The sequence below is a fragment of the Colletotrichum acutatum genome (genome assembly GCF_030867785.1).
Source record: "Colletotrichum acutatum strain CBS 112980 chromosome Unknown BDZ83scaffold_77, whole genome shotgun sequence".
NCBI classification, from domain to species: Eukaryota; Fungi; Ascomycota; class Sordariomycetes; order Glomerellales; family Glomerellaceae; genus Colletotrichum; species Colletotrichum acutatum.
In genome coordinates, this window is record NW_026849071.1 from 155,268 (window position 1) to 179,811 (window position 24,544).

General features: G+C 51.0%; 7 protein-coding genes across 7 annotated transcripts; 3 read left to right on the forward strand and 4 right to left on the reverse strand.

The window, feature by feature from the left end:
• Nucleotides 1–222: 222 nt before the first annotated feature.
• BDZ83DRAFT_628713 (methyltransferase domain-containing protein) lies at nucleotides 223–2,266 on the reverse strand. Its single transcript, XM_060508721.1, has 9 exons — nucleotides 1,882–2,266; nucleotides 1,789–1,818; nucleotides 1,632–1,725; nucleotides 1,541–1,582; nucleotides 1,323–1,477; nucleotides 1,218–1,255; nucleotides 1,018–1,155; nucleotides 533–952; nucleotides 223–466 (listed from the first exon to the last, which is right to left on the reverse strand). Exons 1-9 carry the CDS (start codon nucleotides 1,942–1,944, stop codon nucleotides 421–423), a joined length of 1,026 nt encoding a protein of 341 aa, XP_060362654.1. The 5' UTR covers nucleotides 1,945–2,266; the 3' UTR covers nucleotides 223–420.
• Nucleotides 2,267–2,635: 369 nt separating this feature from the next.
• Nucleotides 2,636–4,411, reverse strand: BDZ83DRAFT_703813 (Oxidoreductase, molybdopterin-binding domain-containing protein; the record flags this gene model as incomplete). The annotated part of the gene is made up of 2 exons (XM_060511485.1): nucleotides 2,636–4,112; nucleotides 4,209–4,411. 2 exons carry the CDS (start codon nucleotides 4,409–4,411, stop codon nucleotides 2,636–2,638), a joined length of 1,680 nt encoding a protein of 559 aa, XP_060362655.1.
• A 903-nt stretch (nucleotides 4,412–5,314) lies between these two features.
• BDZ83DRAFT_582790 (methyltransferase domain-containing protein) lies at nucleotides 5,315–6,810 on the reverse strand (the record flags this gene model as incomplete). The annotated part of the gene is made up of 7 exons (XM_060505585.1): nucleotides 5,315–5,738; nucleotides 5,810–5,947; nucleotides 6,007–6,044; nucleotides 6,110–6,264; nucleotides 6,314–6,355; nucleotides 6,453–6,570; nucleotides 6,712–6,810. 7 exons carry the CDS (start codon nucleotides 6,808–6,810, stop codon nucleotides 5,315–5,317), a joined length of 1,014 nt encoding a protein of 337 aa, XP_060362656.1.
• A 3,993-nt stretch (nucleotides 6,811–10,803) lies between these two features.
• Nucleotides 10,804–12,564, forward strand: BDZ83DRAFT_653828 (uncharacterized protein; the record flags this gene model as incomplete). The annotated part of the gene is made up of 5 exons (XM_060510657.1): nucleotides 10,804–10,893; nucleotides 10,955–11,425; nucleotides 11,503–11,930; nucleotides 11,998–12,206; nucleotides 12,290–12,564. 5 exons carry the CDS (start codon nucleotides 10,804–10,806, stop codon nucleotides 12,562–12,564), a joined length of 1,473 nt encoding a protein of 490 aa, XP_060362657.1.
• A 979-nt stretch (nucleotides 12,565–13,543) lies between these two features.
• On the forward strand, nucleotides 13,544–15,141 carry BDZ83DRAFT_582735 (Aldehyde/histidinol dehydrogenase; the record flags this gene model as incomplete). The annotated part of the gene is made up of 3 exons (XM_060505574.1): nucleotides 13,544–13,829; nucleotides 13,890–14,491; nucleotides 14,548–15,141. 3 exons carry the CDS (start codon nucleotides 13,544–13,546, stop codon nucleotides 15,139–15,141), a joined length of 1,482 nt encoding a protein of 493 aa, XP_060362658.1.
• Nucleotides 15,142–15,439: 298 nt separating this feature from the next.
• BDZ83DRAFT_703826 (uncharacterized protein) lies at nucleotides 15,440–17,218 on the reverse strand. Its single transcript, XM_060511486.1, has 2 exons — nucleotides 16,133–17,218; nucleotides 15,440–16,070 (listed from the first exon to the last, which is right to left on the reverse strand). The coding sequence occupies exons 1-2, from the start codon at nucleotides 16,902–16,904 to the stop codon at nucleotides 15,628–15,630; spliced, it is 1,215 nt and encodes a 404-aa protein (XP_060362659.1). The 5' UTR covers nucleotides 16,905–17,218; the 3' UTR covers nucleotides 15,440–15,627.
• Nucleotides 17,219–21,569: 4,351 nt separating this feature from the next.
• On the forward strand, nucleotides 21,570–23,781 carry BDZ83DRAFT_754278 (ATPase; the record flags this gene model as incomplete). The annotated part of the gene is made up of 2 exons (XM_060514459.1): nucleotides 21,570–22,893; nucleotides 22,943–23,781. The coding sequence occupies 2 exons, from the start codon at nucleotides 21,570–21,572 to the stop codon at nucleotides 23,779–23,781; spliced, it is 2,163 nt and encodes a 720-aa protein (XP_060362660.1).
• Between the last annotated feature and the right edge of the window lie 763 nt (nucleotides 23,782–24,544).

A 24,544-nucleotide genomic window follows, 5' to 3' on the forward strand; every position in this document is an offset into this window, starting at 1 on the left:
TATCGGTGTATAAGCCCCCGCTGGATACGAGATGATCTCGCGTTCGCCCCAGGTTGAGCCGCTCTGCTCCACTGGAAATTAAGCTTTCCCAGCGGTCGGATGAAATCTACACCGGTTGATGGCAATAACTGAACTCATCAAAATGTTGCCGCCATCAGCACCAAAGCGCCTTTGATCATCACCAGCGCTGCTGGGGGCAAATTACACAATGACGTCAGTGTGTAGCTAATACGAAAGTCATCTTTCCTCAGTTGTGAGACGAGAGGGAAGAACAGCCATCTTCGGGTCTTCGTTTGGTACAATGAAAGATATTTGTTTTCAGGCTGGCCAGCCTCTATTAAAGCACTAACAAACCAAGCCTCTCCGCATGTCGAAAATCCCTATGTATTCCGCATCGGATCAAAGATGGCTTGGCCATTCTCAGTTCGCCGCTGCCGCCGCTGGTTTGCGTCCATGGATCGACCACCTAGAGAGAAAAGGTCAGAAAGCATGCCTTTGAGACAGAATGATAGGGGGGTTAGGAGAGTCATACACGTTGAAGTAAGCGTGGATCTGTCTATCCGAGAGCTCCTTACGAGCCTCCATCGCAATAACATGGACCTCTGCCTGGCTCATGTCCAGAGCTCGCGTCAGCGGCGCCATGAGAAGACCATCCAAATTCGGCGAAAGGTTCTCGAGATTCCACTCGCCAAGGTTCTTGTGTTTTTTGTCCTTGGGCCACGTATTCGTGGGCCACTTGAAACGCTGCACCTGGATATCTTCGAATCCAACCTCGGCGAGCAGGGTCTCGAAGCGACTGAACTCTTCGAAAGGGGATCCCATCTTTTCAAGAGCCTCAAAGCAAAGTTCAAACGCCTTCATGAGCTTACTCTCCTTTGGAATCGTGTCATCATCTGATAAGGGGAAGAAGTCGATATCGTTCAGCTCGAGATATCCACCAGGGGTGAGGTTACTGAATGATCCCCGAGTGATTAGCAACTAGACACCCACGGCATGGGCAGTATTGAGGTGACTAACTCAAAGCTGCTCTGGAGGAATTTTTGCCAGTCGCGGATGCTGCCCTTCATCATTCTGCTGTGAATGTAGTCAAAGGGCTCACTGAAAGTCCATGGTTCCTCGATATCATCGATCTCGAATCGAACATTCGGAGGTACGCTAGTAGTCTCGTTAGCGATTCTGCAAGAAGAGAAACTCGTGCTGGAAAGCATATGTCATACAAGTTTGGCTGGGAAGCCGACAAGTCCACACCGATGACCTAGACAAGAATGCACATCATGAACACTCTGTATTCCAGAATCAAAATGGTAGCGAGCTTAACGAACCTCAGCCTCAGGGTGGTCCTCTCCAAATTCAATTGCCCATAGGCCGGTGCCTGTGCCGACGTCGAGCACGCGACCGACTTTCGAGTCCTCTCGGGATGGCGGCGCAGTTCCAAGATAGTAGTCAAAGGTCAAAAGGTAAAGATTATGTACAAGGTCTAAGCCAGCGCGTCAGTCAGAGATGAACTGCCGTCAACTTAGGAGGGGAACGTGCAACCTACCAAGTCTGTCCTTCTCTCGCTCATCGTTGGGCGCCCAGTACTCTGTAACGATTAGTCTTTTATAGCCTCGATTTATTTGGTTTGCTCTTACTCCCTTCTTTGTACTTGTGGTATGTTCTCCCGTTTTCCAATCTAGACTCAAGAATTGAGTCTGCTACGGTTGACGTGGACGACGCGATGCTACCCTGAAGTCACCTAGTCAGCTTGCTTCTGCGGGCACTTCCTAGTGCATCTTTCTAAAGACTTACACCATTCAACGAGGAATTTTCATCGGTGAACTACGGTGTACATGCAGTATTCAGTAAATGGCCATCCCTCGACGGATTCCGAAGACATCTCACCTCATCGGCCGCGATGGCACCAGCTGGTGGGGGCGTGGGGCTATGATTGTCGTCGTTACACATTTTGCCCTCCACTGTCGAGCACAAATGATATGAAATGTCCGATGCGTATGAGCTCAGCCAGAATTGGGCAGAGTGAATGTAACGGTCGTTGAGCACCAGATCCGCCTGCTAGGAACTATGTCTGTGCAATGTCGGGTATGGGAAGATTCCACAATGCGAAACCGATGAGAAATATCTTTAGGACGGGTCCGCCGTAAATTTACCCCTCTTCTTGGCCAGACATCTGGAGACAACTGTGCAGATATGCATGTTGATCTGTCCAGTCGGATCCAACCAGCTATCTGCAACAAAACCCTGGTACTCGGGGAGCAGTTTCCAGAAGCGGCAGCTAGCTCGCGGCACAGTAGACATCATTGCTCGTTGTCTGTGGCGGTGTAAACGAACCACTCCACATGCGTCCAACACTCCGGTCGCTTTGTTTACGTGCTAGCGGTACCCGATGCCCAGAGTGAACCACGGAATGGATGCTTCGGCGGTCTCGATCTGTGAGAGACGGGATACATCGATATGGCGGGCAAGGCGCAATGTTCACCCCAACAGTTCCTGTGTCTAGTTGTTATCATGGTTGTCTTCACTGATTCAATTTAGGTTGTATCCTGAATTTGCTGCCGATTCCCGCTCGCGATCCCGCATGCGCACAGTAAGGCCATCGCAACATCATATCAAACAAAACACAAAGGCAGCCGCCTAGCTAATCCTCAGCATCCCGTGGATCGTGCCTCTTCCAAAACTCCTCATATTCGTCCCAAGACTGAGAAGGGAAAGCCAGGGGCACTGTGATTGGAGCGAACGGAATACCTTTGTCTGCAAATTCCCGGAGACGTGCCTGAGTGTTTGGTCGCGTGTTGTTTACACTGTAAACCGAGATTTTGTGACAGGAACTGGTCACATGCAAGCCCCAATTCCAAGCTGTGCGTACATCAGGCGGTTGAGTATTGAGAGAATTGTCCCAACAGCGACAGACGACCTCAATCCAGCCTTCTACGTCGCAAGGAAGGTCGATCTCCCAGGTTCGCCAGGTCCACTTGCGCTTCTTGGAGAGATTCTCGACCGGTACAGTGTACCAATTGAACCCCCCGTCAGCTGAGAGCTCAACCCGCTCTGGCCAGCGACCCCCACCTGAGTAGGCCCATCCCTTGCAGCGAATTTTGCCGTTGTGTATGACGACCTGCTTGGTCCAAGGCGACATGATGGCAGAACTAACTGGCATTTCCTGAATTTGTATGCCGTCCGTCATTTTGAGGTTATGCTTGCCGACTTGTTGAGGGAAGTAAAGGTACTCTTGGCTCTGAACAGGCGCACGTGTAGGGTTCTTTATGGCCTTGATACGGTAAAGCCACTTGACGCTTCGTGCTCCAATGTAACCAAACACGACGATGCGAAGGGGATATCCATGAATGCGAGGAAGAACGTCGCCATTCATCTCCCAGGCCAGCATAACCTCGTTTGCCCTCACTTTAGACCAAGGAACGCTGACGAGATAGTTCATGGTCTTGTCATCTTTGAAGTAGGTGTCCGCGCCGTAGAATTCGAGATGTTTTGCCCCTTCAACGAGTCCACCGCAGGCTTTGACGACCTTTTTGAGACTGATGCCAATGTACTTGGCAGTTCCGATCGCACCTTCAGCCCAGGGCGCTTGAGGCACCTCGTCACCCTGGCCGGGGTACTTGAGAATCTGCTCGATACGTCGGGTTCCCGAGCATTGCATCGTCACTGTCTTCTCCATCCGCGGAAACTTGGTTTCGTCCATGAGGTCATCCAAAGTGAACGATCTCGGGTTCGCTACAAGTCCATCCAGCAGAAAGCTGTAGTGCTCTTTATCAATGATCGGAATACCGCCGTGGTTTCGGACGAAGTGGAGGGGATTCGGAGTAATCTCTTTGTCGGTCACGAGGCGCTTGGGCGGCTCGCCGTTGTAAGGAAACTGGAGAAGATGGAGCATATCGACGTGCTTCTCCTTAAGCACAATATTCCAGGAGTCGTCGGGAATGCGAGACAGAGCGCCGCCAACCGCCTTGTGCCACATCTTCCAATGAGTACCAGGAAGGACAGGATTGCTAGCTGGAATAGGACCGAGCTGGAACTCTGGATTTGGGGGGAATGTCTGGGAAGTCAAGATCTTATGGGCCGCTGCCTTCTTCTCCGGATAATTTTCCCACTCGACAAAGCTATTTTGAATCCGAACTTGTCAGCTGCTGTATACATGCAGTCATAGTGTCTGTACTCGAAGGCGGGTTGTGCTTAAATCGCTGGAAGTGACTCACCCTGTCCAACCTTGCCGCTCCTCGGTGAACAACTCGCTCGGGTCGCCTACTTTCTTTATGGCGGCGTCATCTTTCGTTAGGACACCAAAGATTTGAGGGGGAAGAGCCTTGGTTTGCGGTCCTGTCATGTCAAGGACGGGAAGTTCCGCCCCAGCCAGTCCCTGCTCAATCTTCCATTCATCGGGTCTGTTAGTGGTCTTCATGATATCTGGCTCACTTCTGAAGTGGCAGTATCGAGTCTCAAAAGGGTGATACTCGTCGGAGCCCCTTCATTATTTGAGAGTGGTGGCAGGATGCCCCGGGTTTGTAACTCGAACGCTTCTATGCGTACTTTCTGTCACGTCCATCATGCCGAGCTTCACGTTTTGGACCTCTCGAGAATCTGAGACCGAGGTGTTTGCTTTCAACTCCAACCGACAGTTTAGGTTCTGAGCGCATCAGTAATTGAAGCTCCATTAGGCCAATGATAGCTGTCCGAGCTTAGACAGAGTTCAGCACGTCGCATTGACCGAAAGCCTAACTCGGCATCAACGCTGATGCACGGAAACAGGGATTCAATCCGACTGGACTTAATCATCAGGCAAACTTTCGATTCAATACAAGGGCACAAAGGAATTTCAATCCTGTCTAGTAGGTTCTGGCGTTAGTTTTGCCGCTGCCGTTCGAGGAGGCTCCAAGCATCTGCCCAAGCCCCGAACAACCTCAACATTTCTTGGATATCAATGCCAGCCAGTGATCGGAGCGAGCAAGATATTGAAGTGTGACAAGAGAATATGAGCGCCCCGGAAAGTAGAAATTAGTTAGATTAGCGGGTGTCTGACCTGTCAAAAAGGGTTGAACCTTTGTTCCTGGTCCGATTTTCTAGGCTGGTGTCAAGAGTAGGCTCAAGTCCCTCTCGAATCAAAGCGTGTCTGCGCTGTGCGTCATCTGCTGCCATGGCCTTCCACATACCCCTCCTCGTGACCTGGCTCGTTACTATCCTCAGTACCACTCATGTCTGAGTCTATTGGCTTTCGTCCATAAATCGACCATCTAGAAGCGGAATGTCAGCTAATATGATTACCTTCGAATCTCCAAGTTGAAGGACGGCCTAGAGACATGACAACCTACATAGAAAAGTAAGCATGAATGTTTCGGTCGCAGAAGTCTCTGCGGTTCTCAGCCATTAATACCAAGACCTCGTTCTTGGTCCAACGGAGCGCCCTCGTGAGCGGCGCCATACAAATCGCCTCCCATCCTTGTGTGAGATTCTCATTATGCCAAACCCCAAGCTCTTTGTGTCGGGGTTCCTTCGGCCAAGACTTGGTGGGCCACTTGAAGTGGTGCATTGTCACACCAGTGAAACCTGTCTCCATGAGAACCGCTTTTAATGCCCTGGGGTCTTGATACGGGCGTTCAAATAGCTCTGAGGCCTCTTGGAGCATCTCGACGGTCCGAGAGATGGAGTGCTCCGGTTTCAAGGTGCCGCCATCAGAGAGTGGCTTGACATCAATCTCATTTAACTCCAGATATCCACCGGGATTGAGGTTGCTGTGCGTTTATGGTGATGAGTTACTTGGAGCTGCTTGATGTTGTAAACTTTGTCATCTCAAGAGACTTACTCATAACAGTTTCTTATATACTCCCGCCAGTCCCTGATTGAAGAATTCATCATCCGGCTGTGTATGTAGTCGAAAGGTCGTGAGTAGGTCCACGGCTCTTCGAGGTCGTCAATGAGAAATTTCACATTTTTTGGTGTACTAAGTAATTAGCATTTGCCGGTTCTCGCGTCAAAGATATTTGTGATCAGGTTGCCTACAAAGTTGGTTGTGCAGCTGAAAGATCGATACCCCGAACCTGCATCGCCAGTCAGCGTTTCAAGTTCTATTTCACGTACAAGTAACACTCGTGGAATGACTAACCTCCGAATCAGGATGCTCATCACCATAGTCGATGGCCCATATTCCACTCCCTGTGCCTACATCCAGAACTCTACCAACTTTACTTCCTGGATCATTCGGTGGGGCTGTACCGAGTCTATCGTCAAATGTAAGTCGGAACAAAGTGTGCTGCAGGTCTGTCCTTGTAATTAGTATGATCAGCATGTCTGTTGAATGGGAACTGACCCAATCTTTCGGTCTCTCTTTCATCATTGGGCAAGTTATATTCTATTCCGTTACGTCAGCAAATTCGTTTCTTGAGGACTTGTTGTACAGAGCACATGGAGTTCAAGTAAGCTTTAATTTGGACGGTTGAAAGACTCACTGCCATCTTTGTACTTATGATAGGTTCTACCGTTTTCGATGCGAAATCCGAAGATTGAGCTGGTGGCACTTATACTTGACGAAGCTACACTTCCCTGATAGAAGGTCAGACTCGAGCTCTTCACGGCCAGGCAACTCCTAGCTTTCATTTTATACACCTAATATCGGGACTTGCCGATCCATCTTCTTCTACCTCATTCTAAGAGGTAATTAGCATCTTCTCGTGTCTACCTGAGCCAACGATGATGCGGTATGCGTACCTGATCATCAGCCTCGATGATGACCTCGCTATCACTCACATTGTTGGGTGGCGTGGGTGGAGGTGCTGCATCTACATCGATGGCAGAATCGACGCCCATAGTGCGACAGGAAGCTGGACGAGAATACATATTGTAGGGATCTGTGCCGGAAAAGGTCTTTTTCGCGGGTTTCCAATGGGCGGCTGCGGATGACTTTTCTCGGTGATGAACTCTGTTGGATGACAGGATGGCGTTGAGGTTCAAGTGCACGTGAGTGTCGCTACCAACGCTGTGGGCCATCCAGCCCCCCTGGTCTGAGGCCGTGTATTCATCAACGGGCGTCGCTTCTGCATGAAGATAATCCTCCTTGAAGAAGAACGAATAAGGACTCAACAAACAGCAGGGGAAGTATCGCTCCTGCAGCTACAGGTGCGGGCAACCAATTGTTGTTGGAGATTTATGGACCCTTGCGAAGCGACCTTGCGTCCAGCTTGCATCCAACACAACGAACAGAACCAACACGATCAACAAGATACTGCCATCATCCTGCTATCGTTGTGGACTTCTATTTCGATTCTGGGCGAACAAATTGAGTACGACCTCGGTATTTCTCTGCAAGAGGATTTTGCGATTAGCTAACTTTTTGGGAGCCCCAAATGCTCAAGGGAACTCAAGCAACATCCAACATCCATTGTGCCGTTCATTTAGTATGGCTTCCCATCGCCGACTTCAGAGCGGGGCTGCATCTCTGACGAAAATCTCTCACCGTAATACGAGACGTCACGAAAATGGCGCGAATTGCGGTTGATATCAATATTGACACTTGCCACGGAGTTGCTCAGCCTGTTTTACTCTCGTTAAGATCATGGAGCTTTCAATGATAGAAGCAGAAAACCTCAATATCGCTGTATTTGTTTCCAACGGGCTTGTTCCAGCTACTCGTCCCAAATCGCAGTGACGACTTCACCTACGTGATCTATGTGAGCAACAATAGACCCGAGCTTTCCAGTGTCCATAGCCCTCTTCATGATTGCCACTCGAGACGAGGTCTGCAAACAGCGACCAGATCCCCCTTCTTATTCATTTTGAAATGTCTCGGCCATATTCCTCCCGCAGGTGCTAATTGTACAAAGGACAAGGTGCCATTTTCCAGGGGCTTGAAAACGGCGAAAGAGTCTGAAGGCTCTTGTGTCTGATTGTTCGAGTTGAGATTGGGTGTTTGGAAAGACGAATCATTGCGATTGGAGGCAATGATGAATGTGTTGTCAGGCTGTAGACTCCATTGTCAGCTGGATGGAGCCATGTCATGTTATGACCAAAGAGCCGGATTTGTTTACAGAAACCTCAATCTCCGCCGCAATTCCATTGAGAGCTGCCGGTGCGGAGCCGTACGAGCTGATGATACCAACCTGCTCAAAAGCAATGACGCCTGTAGATGGATATGTGACACGGAATGATGTGATGGTGCTGTCGAGTTCAGCTGGAACATGTAGATACAGAGGGCCTCCTCGGGTGAAATTCGCATTCGGTGCCCAGAACACGCCGTGACGCGGACCTGACCCCGAAGGCCACTGTATGTGTCTATCTCGGTCAAGAGATTTGTGACTTTGTCGAAAGAGTAAATTCGAAGAAGGTCAGAACCAAGATCCAACACAACAATCAACTCCCCAGTCAGGTCTAAGATTGCATGATGAGGGCGGGGTACGCTCTGCGTGGACTTTGGTCCTGCAAGCGACGTGTATACAAACGTCTGATTCAAGCTGATTTGACCATTGGAGGGTGCGTTCCATGTTGTAACACAGCTCCCAGCCCTTGTAGTCAGTGTCAGTGTCAGCACCGGTGTCTTGGGAAGAATCAAAAGGTGAATGGCCTACAGGTGAGCAGCAACCATTCCCCTATTCTCGCCGATGTTATAGAACGTGCTGCTGACGGGGCCGATGGTTGTGTTTTCGCTCGCGATTGGTGTCAATCTCCCGTCTTGCGCCACGTTGAAAGTGTTCACTTAACTAGGTCTGTGTAGACAGTAGAGAACATGATGAGGCTTGTCAAGTTTTAGCCATACTGCTTGTGGGCCGCAAGAGTTCGCAACATAAGTTTGCTCCAATTCGTAGCGACCATCCTCGTGAGACAGCTTCAAAGAAGTCAGGGGCGCCATCATTGGCTCCTGAGAAAAGGTTGACGATGCTGGTGCAGGCTACCGCGACGAGGGAAACGATTAGATATCTTGCGATCATGATTTCAAGAGTATAGCCTCTTTTATCTAATTTAGCTCCTGAGTATGTCATTATGTCTAATGTGGTCTAAAGAACTTGAGCGGTGAGTCTTTCACATCGATTCTCCGAGCTTGCTTTCTTCCTATTCAGATCCAAGTCCCGTTACGACGTGCCAAGTACAGAAGCGGCAAAATCAGCAGAATATGCCAAGAATTGATACGTCAGCCTATCTACTGATACGAGAGAGACGATCTTCTGGCGAAGTTGAACCTCAAACAGGTACTCAGCAATGGGTTCGGAGTGCTTGTCTTGTGTTCAATTCCTGCACTGTTTGATACTCACACTCTGAGTTGAATCAGTCACTCATGACGAACCAAGACTCACTCATTCCATCTTGCCCTTCCTGGTCACCCATACGATAGTACAGAGGCTGAGGAAAAGTTTCTGTGAAAATCATTCAGGATGTCAAAGTGTGCTGTTGCTACCCTCCATATCTCAGCACAATGACGTTTGATGATTTTTAGTGAAAATTCACCTACCCAAGCGGAAAATTGGTCTCATCAGTTCATTCATCCTATCTCGTTGAGGCGTCCTAACCCCGGCACGTCAGCAGGTTGCATATGATGTAGTTCCACTTAAACATTAGCCCCGATCATTTTTAGCTTCCCTGATCCGGTTCAGCCACCACAAAGGTCGTAGAGCCGAACAATGGCCGGACTACCCTGAGCTTCTTCCGTGGATTCAATTGTCACCGACAGGTCTTGAGTGCTTCCATAGTACCCAGTCCCAGACGTCATCGCGTCATTGGACGAATGCAAAATCCTTTCGGCGACCGACAACGTAGTTGCTGATCACGGCCTGGATCTAAGCTTCATCCTAAGTAGGTCGTTGAGACCCTGGTTCTGAGCCGTTGCGGGTGAGGGGTTTCATGCAACCTGCTGACACTCTTGAACTTTGACAACATTACATTCCTGGCGAGAGACACCACGTTGAATAGACCCCCGAAAAACCCGACTTCCGAGCTTCCATTGCGGTTCCCTTCTCTTCAGTTCGCCGCACTTGTTCACGAATGTCTTCACGGTCATCTCATGACTGTATTCATGGTTGGAAGTTGGCGTGTGGCTCTCACCTTGTAACTTAGATCCAAGACCGGCAGTATAATCCAGGAGACACCCTCTGTCGGACACGCCTATTTGACTAAACAACATCTACGGGAGGAGCCGCACAACGGGGCTTTGCGCTAAAACATGATCGGCATCCGCCCCCTTTCCTCGTCCTGGGTTCCATGGATTACTATCTAAACGTGTGGTTCTTTCTGCAGTGTCGTCTTCTGCATCATCATGCATCCAGTCACTTTTGAGATGAGCTCCATTTAGGAGCTCCTTGGCAGGCCGCGTGGATGCGACTTCGGGCTTGACCCATTTGTGCAACATTCGGCGGTGACATTTGGCAAGGCACTTACGGATGCCTGTCCGGACGTAGCATGTTGATTCCGATGCTGAGTCGCCCATAAAAATAGGCAGTTGAAGAGCATCTTCTTAGTGTCAATTCAAAAGCCCGTGGGTTGCGCGGGGTCCACTTGATAGCCCTGATCCCGCATGACGACAGTCTTTTTTGCCGCTTGCATATATGAAATGGATCCCAGCCTGAGCTATCAACATACAGCTATATCCAGCTTCTTTCCTAAAGCAGCAGCTCGATGTGGATTGCTACGATACCTTGTATGCTGGTGACGAAGTATCATCGACATCAATCAGGCCCCCGAAGACACGGGCTTAGTGCAGTGACTTCGTTTGGACATAGATAAATGCAGCAACGATCCTTCGAAGTGAATCGAATATTCCTCACACTCATTCCATTCATTGTTCAGACTGAGAATTCTTATCCAGAAATCGTTACCATGGCAATCGGGTTCATCCTCGGCCTCCTCGCCCAGACACGATTGGGTTTTGCGTCTGAAACCTCGATAACTGCGGGCTGCAGTCAAGCAGTGAGATATCCTCATAATCATGAGCCCTCTTAAGACTTCCCTGTACTAATCGATCCGCTAGTGCTCTCAACTGATGGAGGAGTTCGGCTCTGCCGTCCATTTAGGTAGTAACGATCCCTCCTTCGCGATATGGGACATGAAGCAGCAGGAGGTCCTCCCCGCCTGCCGCGTAGAGCCGACCACCGCGTCTCAGGTCTCGAGAGTCGTCGAGATCACTGTCAACAACTGGTGTCGCTTCGCAATCAAAGGCGGCGGACACATGACAAATCTGGATGCCTCCAACTCAGTCGGCGGTATCACAATTGACTTGCACCTCATGGACCACATTGAGATCTCAGAAGACCGCACCAAAGCTAATCTCGGACCTGGTCATGTTCTTCGCGACGCTTATTTGGCATTGGAGAAGCATAATATCACGATGGTAGGCGGAAGAACTGCGGATGTTGGACTTCCCGGTTTCACGATCGGCGGTGGACTCTCCGATCTTGGACCGCAATACGGCTTGGCTGTGGATAATGTGTGGGAGTATCAAGTAAGCACCTCGACTTTATAGGGAACACACGTTATGTTACCTTCCAGCAAGTTCTGAGCTAACTCAACATAAAACAGCTTGTGCTGCCCAATGCCACCGTTGTCAATGTCTCGGAAACTGTCCACCCAGACCTGTACTTTGCTTTGCGAGGAGGTGGCAATAATTTCGGCATCATAACCAACTTTCGTTCGCGGCTTGTACCGCAAGGACAGAAATGGGGTGGTGCAAGGACCTACCATACCAACTTCACCGACCAGCTCGTTGATCAGTCTTATCAACTTGCGACCAACTTGGCTGCCGACACGTATATGTCCTTCTGGACTCGCAACTCTTACGATGTTGCCAACGACCGATTCAGCATAAGCGTCTCGCAAGCGTACTATGAGCCTATCGTTGAACCACCCGTCTTCACTGAGTTGAACAAAATTCCCTATGAGACGAGCAATCTTCGAGTCGATTGGATGAGCAACCACAGTCTCGACAGCGTATCTCCGCATGGACTACGGTAAGCCGACCTCCAGGCCCTCAGGACTTCTGCTGGCCCATTAAGACAAGTTCTAACTAGGCGGTAGCCGTGTCTATGCTTCTATCACTTTCCGCCCTTCCCGTGTTTTGCACAAGCATTTGATCAACATTTACTCGGAAGAGGTTGAGGGTGTTAAGACCACACCAGGTCTCTCGTCCTCACTTGTTGTTCAGGCCTTGCACAAAAATGCTATCGATGCCATGAAAGTCAGAGGAGGGAACGCTCTCGGCGTCGTGTCCGATGGCCCGCTGATGAGTATGCTTTCCGTCATTTTCCTTACCTCCTACATCCTATCTATCAAAGCGGAACACATGCTGACTGTCCTTACCGCCAAAAAGTTGCGCTTCTCACTCTTGGATGGTCTAACTCGGAGGATGATGCGGCCATGTACGCCTATGCCGACCGAATTATCAATCGAGGCAAGGCAGAAGCCGAGTCGATGGACTTACTGCATCCTTGGCTGTACATCAACTATGCGAATCACAATCAAGACCCATTTTCGGGATACGGAGAGAAGAATAAGAACAGGCTCCGAGAGATCCAGAGATCAATTGACCCGCGGGGAATCTTCACTTCCCAAGGCCTGGTTAGAGGATCTTTCAAGCTCAACTGAGTCTTGTTAAGGTCTTCCCAATTCACAGGCTACCTACCTTAGATAGAATGATAGGTTTCAACAGACGCCTTCAGAAACGCGTGCTCTATGTACATAGACGGATCTTGAGTCTAATTATAATGAAAGGCGATATGTCTCGGCTGGACTCAGCTAAATGCCGCTGTTCCAATCTCAGAGTACGACTCAAAGATACTTGTGTCTTGGACAGATCGTCATTTCACATATACCAGTTCACGAATGGACAGAAACAGTGGCTCATGCCCCGCGTTTGAACGAGCAGGTCGTCATAGAATGAGGCACGACGTCGATTGCTGCCGACATTTGTGACGCCTTAAGGCACAAAAATTGAACGCGGCTAGCCGGATGTGACCATTCGGATGCAGTGTGGTCATGCCATCGTGGCCGGGCCGGTAAAGTTTTAGGTGGTCGGAGCCTGCCGGGCCGGTTGACCCACATCATATGGGGCCGGGCCGGCCGGGGAGTGAGGGAATTCCCGCGCCATTCCGCGCGCATGATGGGATAGAAGGGCAACCTGGAGTAATCATGACTAACAGAATAGAGCCGAGGATGATTGTCGACTAATCGAGCCCAACTGCACTCATAGAGTGCCGACTGAGGGGAAGTTGCTTCATCTGCGGGGTTGTATTTAAACTGCCCTCCGTAGTCCCGAGGCATTCACTAGCGCCAATATCTCCTGCATGAGCCTCGGTGGGTTTGATGCACGACCGGCAGCCGGATCGCCGTCGATTCGCATCCCCGCAATGCTCCGAAGCTCGGCTGAGATCGCTGCGAGAATGGGGTGATTTAACAAGAGTAAGGGTTTCGCAAATATGGCCAACGACGAATCTGACGGCGGGATATATAAGAACAAATCTCCGTGTTGAAGCGTCTCAAACTAGCTGTTCCACTTTTCTTTTCCCCTCTCAGCAGATTACCAGAGGCCAAAGATAAGTGCGCATCACCTCACCCAAGGCACAAAATGGCAGACGTCTTCGCAAAGCTCCAGGACAAGAGCCTGCTGGTCTCTTCCGGTCTCGTCGCCGGCGAGTGGAAGAATGGTCAGGATGGCAAGACCTTCCCCGTGTACGAACCGTCAAGCGCAACGGTACTTCAAGAATGCGCCAACTTGAGCCGACAAGACTTCATCGATGCCATTGAGAGCGCTAAGAAGGGGTCAGCCAAGTTTCACGAGTCAACAACAGCAAAGGAACGAGGCGCCCTACTCAGGAAATGGTTCGACTTGGTCATTGCTAATGCTGACGACTGTGAGTGGTTTTGCAGCAGGAGGCTCATGCTAAGGAATTGATGCACTAACGCGCACCCAGTGGCTCTGATTCTATCTTTGGAGAATGGCAAGACCTTTGCCGAGGCCAGAGGCGAGGTCGTTTACGCCGCCTCGTTCATCTCTTGGTTCGCTGAAGAAGCGACACGGTCATATGGCGACACTATCCCTTCATCCTACGCCAACACCACCGTCTTGACCTTCAAGGAACCCGTAGGTGTCTGTGGAATCATCACCCCCTGGAACTTTCCCGCAGCCATGATCACCCGCAAGATCGCCCCGGCCTTTGCGGCGGGGTGCTCAGTCATCATCAAACCACCAAGCGAAACACCATTCAGCGCTCTGGCTCTGGCCAAGCTGGCGCTCGCTGCTGGAATTCCGTCAGATATCATTCACGTGGTGCCGACCAAGGACAGAGAGGCGTCGATGGAGCTCGCCAACAACCCTATCGTGAAGAAGCTCAGTTTCACTGGATCGACTGGGGTCGGCAAGATGCTCACCAAGGTTGCGGCGGGTACGATGAAGCGTGTGAGCATGGAGTTGGGTGGCAATGCCCCGTTCATCGTGTTTGATGATGCGGATATCGACCAGGCGGTTGAGGGTGCTTTAATTTGCAAGTTCAGATGTTCCGGTCAGACATGCGTGGTAAGTCCATCTCAATGCGACAACGTCCAGGTTACCCGACTGACAAACATTCTCAGTGCGCAAACAGGTTGCTCGTCCACGAGGCGGTCAAGGACCAATTCATCGAGAAACTCGTAGCCCGCGTAAATCAGTACAAACTGGGCCGCGGAATCGACGAGGGCATCACACAAGGCCCCCTTGTTAACGCCGCCGCCGTCCAAAAGGTCGACGCCCACGTCCAAGACGCGCTGAAGAAGGGTGCCGTTCTCCACACGGGCGGCAAGGTACCAGAAGGTCTCAAGGGGTACTTCTACGAGCCTACGGTGATCAGCGGGGTCACGACCGACATGGAGGTCGCACACGATGAGACCTTTGGCCCGCTGGCGGCCATTTTCTCCTTCAAGACGGAGGCAGAGGCCGTGGAGCTGGCGAATGCTACAGAGTACGGCCTGGCAGGCTACTTCTTCAGCAAAGATATTTCCCGAGTCATGCGCGTGGCGAGACGGTTGGAGTGCGGCATGCTGGGCGTCAACACCGGCCTCATCAGCGCGGCGGAGGCACCGTTTGGTGGTGTGAAGGAGAGTGGACTTGGCCGGGAGGGTAGCAAGTATGGACTGGCAGAGTATCAGAACATCAAGTCTGTGACGATTGGCAACCTTGGATTTAACTAAGAGTCATGCATGTTTGCTTCTGATAGTGGGCAAATCCGGGGTTTGGGTTGGGCGTTTCTTCTGATGACATAGTCTGCGGGATGGTATATTGGCACAAAACAAAAATGTCGAGGTTCTGATTCAAGTGTTTATCCCATCTTTGCGCCGTTTGATACAGCATGATGACGTCCGTTTCCACAAAGTTGCTCCCCGCGCTGATCTTCCCATGCACAGACGAAGCTAGAATCAGCCTACCCCATGCTGCTGCCACGCATGTTTTCCTGATTGAACTTGGTTGAAAGCTCTAATTAGACTCTTTGCGAGCAATTAAAAGAGATGTGGTCAAAAATCTAATCTCCCTGAATGATTTCATACAATCTCCCGGAACTCTGCACAAAACTCCAGACGCAACCTTTCCCAAACCATGCACCCGTCCAAAAGCACCGCAGAAACAAGATTCCCTATCCCATAATCTCATTATCACACCAATGATGCAGCCGACCTTTTCTATCCAGCTATGACAACTCCAGTCTTATTAGCTTGCTTTTCCAGATATCCCCGATGCTCCGGTTGAATAACAACCAACTCCGTTTTTGTTACGCCGGCGGCCACTGCGCCCTTGGCCAGCTCCTCTTCTATCCTCTTCAAACATTGGTTTGCGGGAGATGGCTTATGTACAGTCAAGAGCTTGACGGCGCCAATGGCCTTCTCCAAAGACTCCACATTTCCTCTGTATGATTCGCAAGGGCTCGGCAGGGTAATGTCGACCTTTCCCTTGGCGAGACACCTCACCAGTGACCCGAGAAGCATGCTGTTGCACTCCTCGGCGTCTGGTGAGCTGTGGTAGTAACCCTTCATGTATCTGCATCCGTCTTTGAGACATCGGTAAAGGAGGACAAAGTGGTCCAAGTAGGCCGATACTAATGCCTGGCGGTGCTTGGCGATGGTTTCTGTTGGTTGTCTTGTCAGTGGTTTGACTACATGACGGAGAAGATTGGCACAGAAAACCTACCAAAAACTTCCGGGGGCCGAAGGTAGACAATCTTTTCGAGAGGAAAGTTGTATCCCTCTGGCCCGGGCTTCCAGATGCGCGCCAAGTGTCCAAATACGATCCTCCCTTGCAGGTCAATCATTGACTCGTAGGTAATCTTCTTGTACATGGTCGCAAAGACCTCGGTGTCTCCTAGCTCCCACGCAACGCATAGTAGGTGCGCATTGTCGGTCTGGTGCTTGACGCCCTGCATCCACGAGCGCGCCCATGGGCGAACGATGACGGTCATGTCGTACTTCTCCGTGATTGTGAGGACGTTGTAGAGACGCATCAATGGTAGCTTTTCCGGAACGAGGTTGAAGTGACCGTGAACGATGTTTAGTACGATTTCCATTGCTTCTGGCGAGTCCTCGGGCAGCTCGACGGACCACTCTCCGGCACCCTCTAGCGGGCGGGACTCCAAAAAGCGACCGAATAACATGGCCTTGAGGACAGGGGAGCTCCGACCAAGTGCCCTTGAGCAAACGACGAAATCTTGTGGGTGGTCTTCAACGTCGCCGCCGATGGAGAGTCTCAGGTCGCCGTTGTCATCGAGGTAAATTGTCGGCGCTGAACCTAACTGAGCCACTTCCTGTGTTGGTTCCGTCACTTCTGTGATCTCAGTCACCGATTCCGTTACCACCACAGTGGAGGAAGCCATCTTGCTGGTGATGACAGCTCCATCGAGGGTATGATAAGGCAAGGAGAAGGAGGCGCCCCCGAAGAGGCTGTTGGCCGGAGCTGTTGAACACATCGCGAATGTGCTATAAGATCATCTGAGGTGTCGTCCAAAGAATTCTGCCCACAACAGACCCCGTGAGAACGAAAGAGCGACGGGATCGCGCTCAGTTTATCATTGTTTGACGGACGCGCGAGATCTAGGGTATCACACACTCGACGAACGGACCGGGATGTCGTCGCTTCGGCAGAGGCATAAAGGGGACCGCAGATCACAACGTTGATGCTCCGATGTCATGACTAGTCTTTGTTCGGGAATCGGTCCCCTCTTTTTTCTAACTTTAGGCGAGATATGGGGGGACGGCGCAAGTTTTTGGGACGAAAGGTATCTTAAACAATGCGTTATACCTGTTGGTCCCAATGATCGTTTGCTGCCCGACCGGGCGAAAGACTCACGAGGCATGAACCCGTTGAGTGTCAAGGCATGTACACAAATGACAGTAATTAGGAAGGGAAATACATGTCATGGAAAGGGAAGAAAGCAAGCTGCCCTCTCACAAACGACGGTGCTCCAGCGCGGGTGCGACCCCGGGAGCCTTGGAAAATCGTAATATTGTCGCTTTCAAGAAAATCCGGGTTCTTTGTGAGATGCAAACAAGGAACACGGTGGAACGGAGGTCGGAACAAGCAAGATGTTGAAAAGCAGGGCAGAAAAACGGCGTTCGGACCCTTGCTCGGCCAGGATGGTGGCCCCTTTGGTTCCCGTTACGCCAGGGCGGTTATGTGGGTGTTGTGGTCCCTTGCTTCCGTACCACATTGCAAACAAAAGAGGCCTGGCGATGAAACCCCGGGCGGCTATCCTGACTCGGGAGCCCTGGTGTTATTGCAACAACTCTTGCGACGAAGAGGCATAGCTTGGTGTGCGAGGTTGGTTTGGCAGCACGAGCCGATGTGAGACCTTTTTAGACCTCTACTCTGCCGGATTGCAAAACGTGGTTGTCGTCATTGCACGTTTCCCGGCAAACCCTAACCGTCCTGAACTTTTTGATATGTCACCCCCCTCTTGACTGGAGTTGAGTCCGAGGTCTCCCAGCCCATGAATCGTCAACATTTCGCGCCGCCTTGGAAGTCCACTCGCAAAATGACTTTGGTACCTGAGTCCGGGCTACCCTGGACGAGTTTCTATATAGAAATCTTGTCAGCCCGAAAGTTGGAATATCTAGGAACGGGTTGACCCCCGCAACCCCCGCCTTCAGGGTCCTACACACCACAATGGGAATCGTATCATTTCCTACTTGAGCCGGCAGGGCACCCCTCCATCTGCAGACTGTCCCAATTGAACTCCGAGCTTCCCTGCGCAAGTGCCGTCCGTCTCCAAGGCACGCGACACTAAAGAATTTTGACTGCGAGCTTGGCTGTTAGCGCCGTTCGGGCGGCGGACCCGAATTCTTGAAAGTAGCGTGATATTCCAGTGAGAGTCGCTGACTTGAGAATGCGACCTTCCCTACAGGACGGCATTGAAGCCAAGTTTTCTACCTCGCCTTCTTTTTTGACTTCGATAATCTCGGTGAGCCGGCTCGGAATCAAGGCAGCGCCAGTGTTCCCTGTTTGTTGTGTCCCGGTCAGCATGACTGACCTCTTGCGTCCCCACAAATGTGCACGACATTCTTCGTTTCCACATGATTAAGGCTGTGTATTGTGCACTAGGAGGTCCCGATGTGGAGATGTCCCCAGAGGTCAAGGGACGAAAGGGGGGCTACGGGGAAGACGTCCACTTACACAGCTCTCCTCTCCATCTTCTCGCATCGTAAACTTGGCAGAGAAGTACAGGAGATTCGGTAGATGCTTTTCCCTGGTGGATCACAACAGCTTCTGCTCCCTCCTTTGTTTTGACGCGCTCCAACGCGCCAGGATCGTCTGGTCTCAATTTCAACGACCCCTTACACTGCTTGTGTTGTAGTCTACGGTCTACCGAGACCCTCGGACCGACGGGTTTGAGGAAGAGGGTTGGGCGTTGAGTCGAGTCGCACAACCCTTACTCACGACGTGCATTCAGACATCATTCATAGAGCACAAGGCCGGCTAGTAATACGACCTCCTTGGTGAAGTCGACGGCGAAGGCACCAGGGGTTTGAAGGTTATTCACAGCAGACCAGTACTAGTCAGCTTGTCCATCTTGTGAGCAGGAGTTCTATGCAGCGGGATGAGAGTTCACCTCAAAGTATTCGTATCAGATGGCGCGACCACAATGTGGTGCCGAGCACAGCAGATTACTTGCAGCTATCGTTCTGCGTCTCACTCTTCTGCTTTGTGCCTGGCGTCCCGCTTGAAGTCTGTCCACCTTGCCTCAATGGTTACAAGACACGCGGCTAAATTTGCCAGCCTACTTACTCAAGTATACTCACCAGTCCACAGCGATTGCAACCCTGTACTTTATTCATCTAATCATGTGGTGCATCCGAATGATGCTGAGATTCATATTCAAATTTCCAAACATTAGGTAGGGGGCATAGCATCTTTGGAGAATCATTCTTGACAGCTTGAAGAAACGCCGTTTACCTGCTTTGTGTTACGCCAGCAAGCGACGGCAACTCGCATGATGGCGAGGATCACAGATATCTGTTTGCAATCGCCCTGAGCCAGTGCATCTTTGTGCTTCTACCGGAATGACGTCTCGTGTGGAACTGAGGCTAGCGAAAAGTCTCATCAGCAAGATGCCTTGCCATCGTTATTCTTCTCTCTTGGACAACCTATGAGGTCGTTTTGATCACACACTATTAGGTTCCTCTCACTACAGCCATCCAAGGCCCGGATAAACAGACATCTGAAACCACGCGAAGCTGGCAATGTTGATGAGGTCTGCATACTCATCCTGCAGAAAAGACGTTGCAAGCTGCAGCTCAGCTACCCCAGCTGGTTACCTTACACTGCAAGGTCGACACCAAAGAAAGGGTCATCTCTGGGTATGCGTAGCGATGCGGGGGATCTGTAGGGACATGGGCATATGTCACTGTATGTTTGCCAGGCTCCAGTTTTTCCCGGGTCGTCTGCGTATTAATGATCGCCTCGCTTAATTCATTGGTGTTACCTGAGTTTGAAATCAGCCTTTTCGTCCCACTTGAAGTGAGACTGTAAGAAAGATGGCATCGGGTAGGTGAATGGCAGGTTAATTTGAACTCCGAGTTCCTCGAGCTGGGGTTACAGATGAGATATGATGCCAGAAAGACCCTTGTCACTCGTCAAGGCATTGGAGGTATTCAGAAACTCTTTGTCTTTGGCTTTTCATCTTTCGGTCAATTACACTCATGAATCCATAGCTTGGCCTTCTATTCCGTCAGCCATAACCAAGAGGTACAGAAGGTAGGCAAGGACAAGACCTTTACCAAGATGCAGCAAAGCTACGATCCCGGGACTTTCAAGCAACAAACATTACATCATCTGGCTTGAGATCGAATTGTGATGTGTTCCGCGGACTCGGTCCTTTTCAAAATGGTGGGTGGCTAATACAAAGAAACTTGACGGCAATCAATCAGACACTTGGATCGCAACAAGACCGTGGAGGAGGTCGATTTAGAGACTTATGATGCAATGCGATCACGAGAATATCAGTGAATCTTTTATTCGTAAACCGCTGACGTTTATTGAGAAAAGAAATAACCTTCCCTCCATGTGCTGTTTGCCTGTCAGAGTTTCCAAAAACCCCTTAGTGAATGTGTTGATACCTGTGACGGTACGTACCTAAGCAGTTAGATGTGGTAAGTTCAGACTTAGGAGAAGCATGTCATCCTGTGCAACACGCCAATAAGCCTCCCTTCATTTCAACAGAAACAACATCTCTAAAACGTCAATAACCCCATCTGACAGTCATGAGCGCCATCACGAGCCTATCAAAATTCGTCAAGCCTCAAGGCAGACAGTGGATGAGCGTAGCCTCAATTGAAGTTGAGGTGCCTGGTGCCTGATGGGAGGCAACCATAGGGGGGCTTTGGCCTCAGGGCGGCTGTGAGTGGCTGAGAAGGTTAAGCGAGACGGCAGTCCCACTGTAACGTCCTTGCATTGGCCCGTGCCCAGCTGTCGGCAGTGACGTGCGTTTAGGCTCGATCAAAGTTCCCTCTCGACACGGTAGACGGCCCATGCTCAACCATCCCTCAACCATCTTGGGATTTCTATCGATCAGGAATCTAGGAAAATTCCGAAAAAGCCTCCTACAATTGTATCATGGCAGACTCAGTCCTGGATTGGTCTCGAACTCAAAAATGTACTTCGCTTCCCACCAGAACTCTCGAACTATCAATCACAGGTTACTCCGTCGAGGATAAGACGCCACCATGGCTGCAACGGTGCTCTCTGGTCGGCTTTGACTCACCGGCATCTGGGGCTGAGTAGTCCTAGATCCCCAAAATCAGCACGTACGCACAGTACCTTTGCCTTTGCAGATAGATCGGATCAGCCACTAGGACAACGCCGAGGCCAATCTCATGCCCCATGGGCCGCGAACCAATATGCCTCGAGTCCTATCATCTGCACCATTGTCGAGCCTGATGCAGCTTATGTGGCATGAGCTGTCAGGCTTCAGGCTCCAACATCAAAGCAATAAGGCTTCCATTTGAAAAGCGGTTGATCTGCTTGCTTCATCCCATCTCGTATCTAACCAGCTTCTCTCTCCCTCTCTCTACTCAGTCTGCATCCTCGGCCATAGATACTCCACCATATCCCTTCATAGCGCGAACGAGTCGCCAATATGCATCTGAGCGACATTCGCGACGTGTTCGACAAGGAGAACCTCTCGGAAAAGGCATGGCAGTTGCGTTGCAAGCTTCTTCCCCACAAAGAAGAAGTTGGGCGTCCCATTTCCGATATCGAGGGGAGTCTCTCCGACGACGACCCAAAGAAGCAGCAGTCACCCAAAAACCCCACCTTCGGCGTCGATGCCACCGTCAAGACCTACTATGAGGGCAAGAATAGCTGCAATGGCATTTACGACTGGGTCGACTTTCCTCCCAAGCAGATGAGCAAGAAGGCCGCCGAGAGCCAAGACCGGCCCGCCATCAAAGTCTACAAGATCAAGGACATCGAGAAACCCATCATGGCAGGGCGGTACTCCTTGACCTATCACCAAATCGCTATCCAGAACCCGACTCTCGTCGCTGCCCTGGAGCCCATCTTCAAGAAGGAAGATGTTCACCTCGACCCTAGCGATACGGCCACCTTTGAGGCCCCGTTCCGACCTCTCTTCTTTTGCTATGATGAGATCCTAGACCTGTACAAGTCGACAGACGACAGCTCGCTCAAGGGGTATTTGCAGCTCCTGGTGCGGACCCTGGACGACATGCTAGGCGAGACGCGCGAGAAGAAGCGCAAGCTCCAGGCCAGCGGTCTGATCAACTTCAAGATGGCTTGGACTTACTTTCCGCGAAACTCCGTCGTCTACAGCAGCGCCCAGAACACGGAGCTGTTGTGCAAGGTAGAAGATACATCATACGAGAGGACTGATCGGGGCGTCTTCCTGAACATCAAGTGCAAGATTCTCACTTTCAATGGGGAGAGCTTTGTGTGGTCCGACCAAGAGCTCCATATCCCCAAGTTCTCGGGGAACCGGCCGATACTAGAGCTCAATCACTACCCTCTGCAGTTTCACCTGAACAAAGAAGAACTACTCCAGAGAATCCTCACGAGGGGCAAGAAGGTCTTGAATCTTCAGGGGTTGACGTATTGTACCTACAACGGCATTGCCATGGGCCCGAAGAGCAAGCACAATGTAGAGGGCAGAATCCTCATTGATGTTGTCGGGTTCAACAAGTACGAACGGACTCAGGGCAAGAGAGAAAACGACGACGCCGAGACGCGACGGAACCGTGTGACCAAGAAGCGCATTCTCTACGATGATCACGGCGAGCCAGAATTTGAATCAGAGGCGAAGGAGAAGAAGCCAGAGGTCAAAAACGGCAGACATCTCGGGGAGAAGGCGCAGTTGAAGAACAAAGAAGAGATGCTCGCTCGTCCGGACGACCTCGTCTTCATGTCTCCACTGATTGAGGGGTTCGCCTTGAAGAACAAGCTTTGGCGTACGTTGCTCATCTCGAAATTCCAAATTCAATTTATTAACATGTACAGTTGGTTTCTACGTGGAGGATATCGAGCCCATCGTCTGGAACGCCCAAGCATACGACCATCTAGTCTACGACGAGCAGCAAAAGGACCTGGTCCTGTCCTTCGTCGAGAATCACGGCCACGCAAACAAGAGCGCGATGGAAGATGTCATCGTTGGCAAAGGCCAAGGCCTCATCATCCTCCTCAGCGGCCCACCGGGAACTGGCAAGACACTCACAGCCGAAGCGGTCGCAGACAGAAATCAACGCCCGTTGTTCTACCTGCAGGCCGAGGACCTCGGCATCAACCCATCGACGCTAGGCGAGAAGATCAAGCGGGTATTCGAGATGGCGACCGAATGGAACGCTGTGATTCTACTCGATGAGGCAGACGTGTTCATGGCGGAGCGGAACCCCAACGACATCGCGCGCAACGAGCTTGTATCGATCTTTCTACGCGAGTTGGAGTACTTCCGGGGAATCATCTTCTTGACTACGAACCTGTACAACACCATCGATACAGCGTTTCGGAGTAGAGTGAGCTTGCACCTGTTGTTCAAGGCGCTGAGCCCGGATGCAAGGGAGCTCATCTGGCGGAAGTTTCTTGGAAGGCTATCTCAGCAAGAACTAAGTGATGAAAGGAAAGGCCCGAGGAAGTTGCTCTCGGACGAGGATATCAAGGAGCTTGGGCATTGGCAACTCAATGGCCGTGAGATTAAGACGGCTGTCAAGATGGTGTCTAAGTGGTGCGATCACAAGAACTATGAAATGAGTCTGGCTAGACTGGAGAATGGCATTCGGGTGACGAGTCCCCATGCTTCGAAGCAAAAGGAGTCGGATGAGGACGATGATTTGTATAGTTAACATGGCTGGATAGGAATAACCTTGGATATCATGGTCCGGTTAATTTTACGTACCGCAGCACACTGCTTAATGCTTTCCTTTCCTGTTGACTTGAACAATCGGAGCTTCTCCATAGACGCTTCCGAATCTGGGTGCTGGAGGTCCATAGGTGCACCTTCCCTCAGTTAGCGCACAAAGTACCCGGCGCCGGCCCCACAATCCACTAAATCAACTTCGTCTCAAGGACAACGTCCCACGGATACGTCTCCCTTTCACCCCAACAACACCATACGAACAATCCGGCCCATTTCCCCGGATATCTCATTCGTGGCACAGATATCTTGGCAGAGACTTTCCAGCTTTTCCAGGAAAGATGACAAACATGGACGTCGATTCATCACCCAATCGACGACCCAACACCCGCACCTTGGCCAGCCCACCAGCTGGGGGCACTTCGACGCCAACGACAGCATCCAGACGCTTCCGTTCGGCTTCTCAAGCCGAGGCTGCTCGCACATCCAATGCGTGCCAGATTTGCCGGGACAAGAAGGTCAAGTGCTCTGGTCAGCGCCCGTGCAAGTATTGTGCCAAGCGGGGCCTGGATTGTGTGTTTTCCGCTTCGGAGAAGAGGAAACTGTATTCCGTCTCGTACGTTCTGCCCCTGGTCCACCTACGGTGCTCACTGTCGACGTCAAAGAAGGCGCAGAAATGGCTGAGAATGATGTTTCATGATATAGACAGATTAGGGAGCTCGAGGACAAAGTCGCCTATTATGAGCGACGAA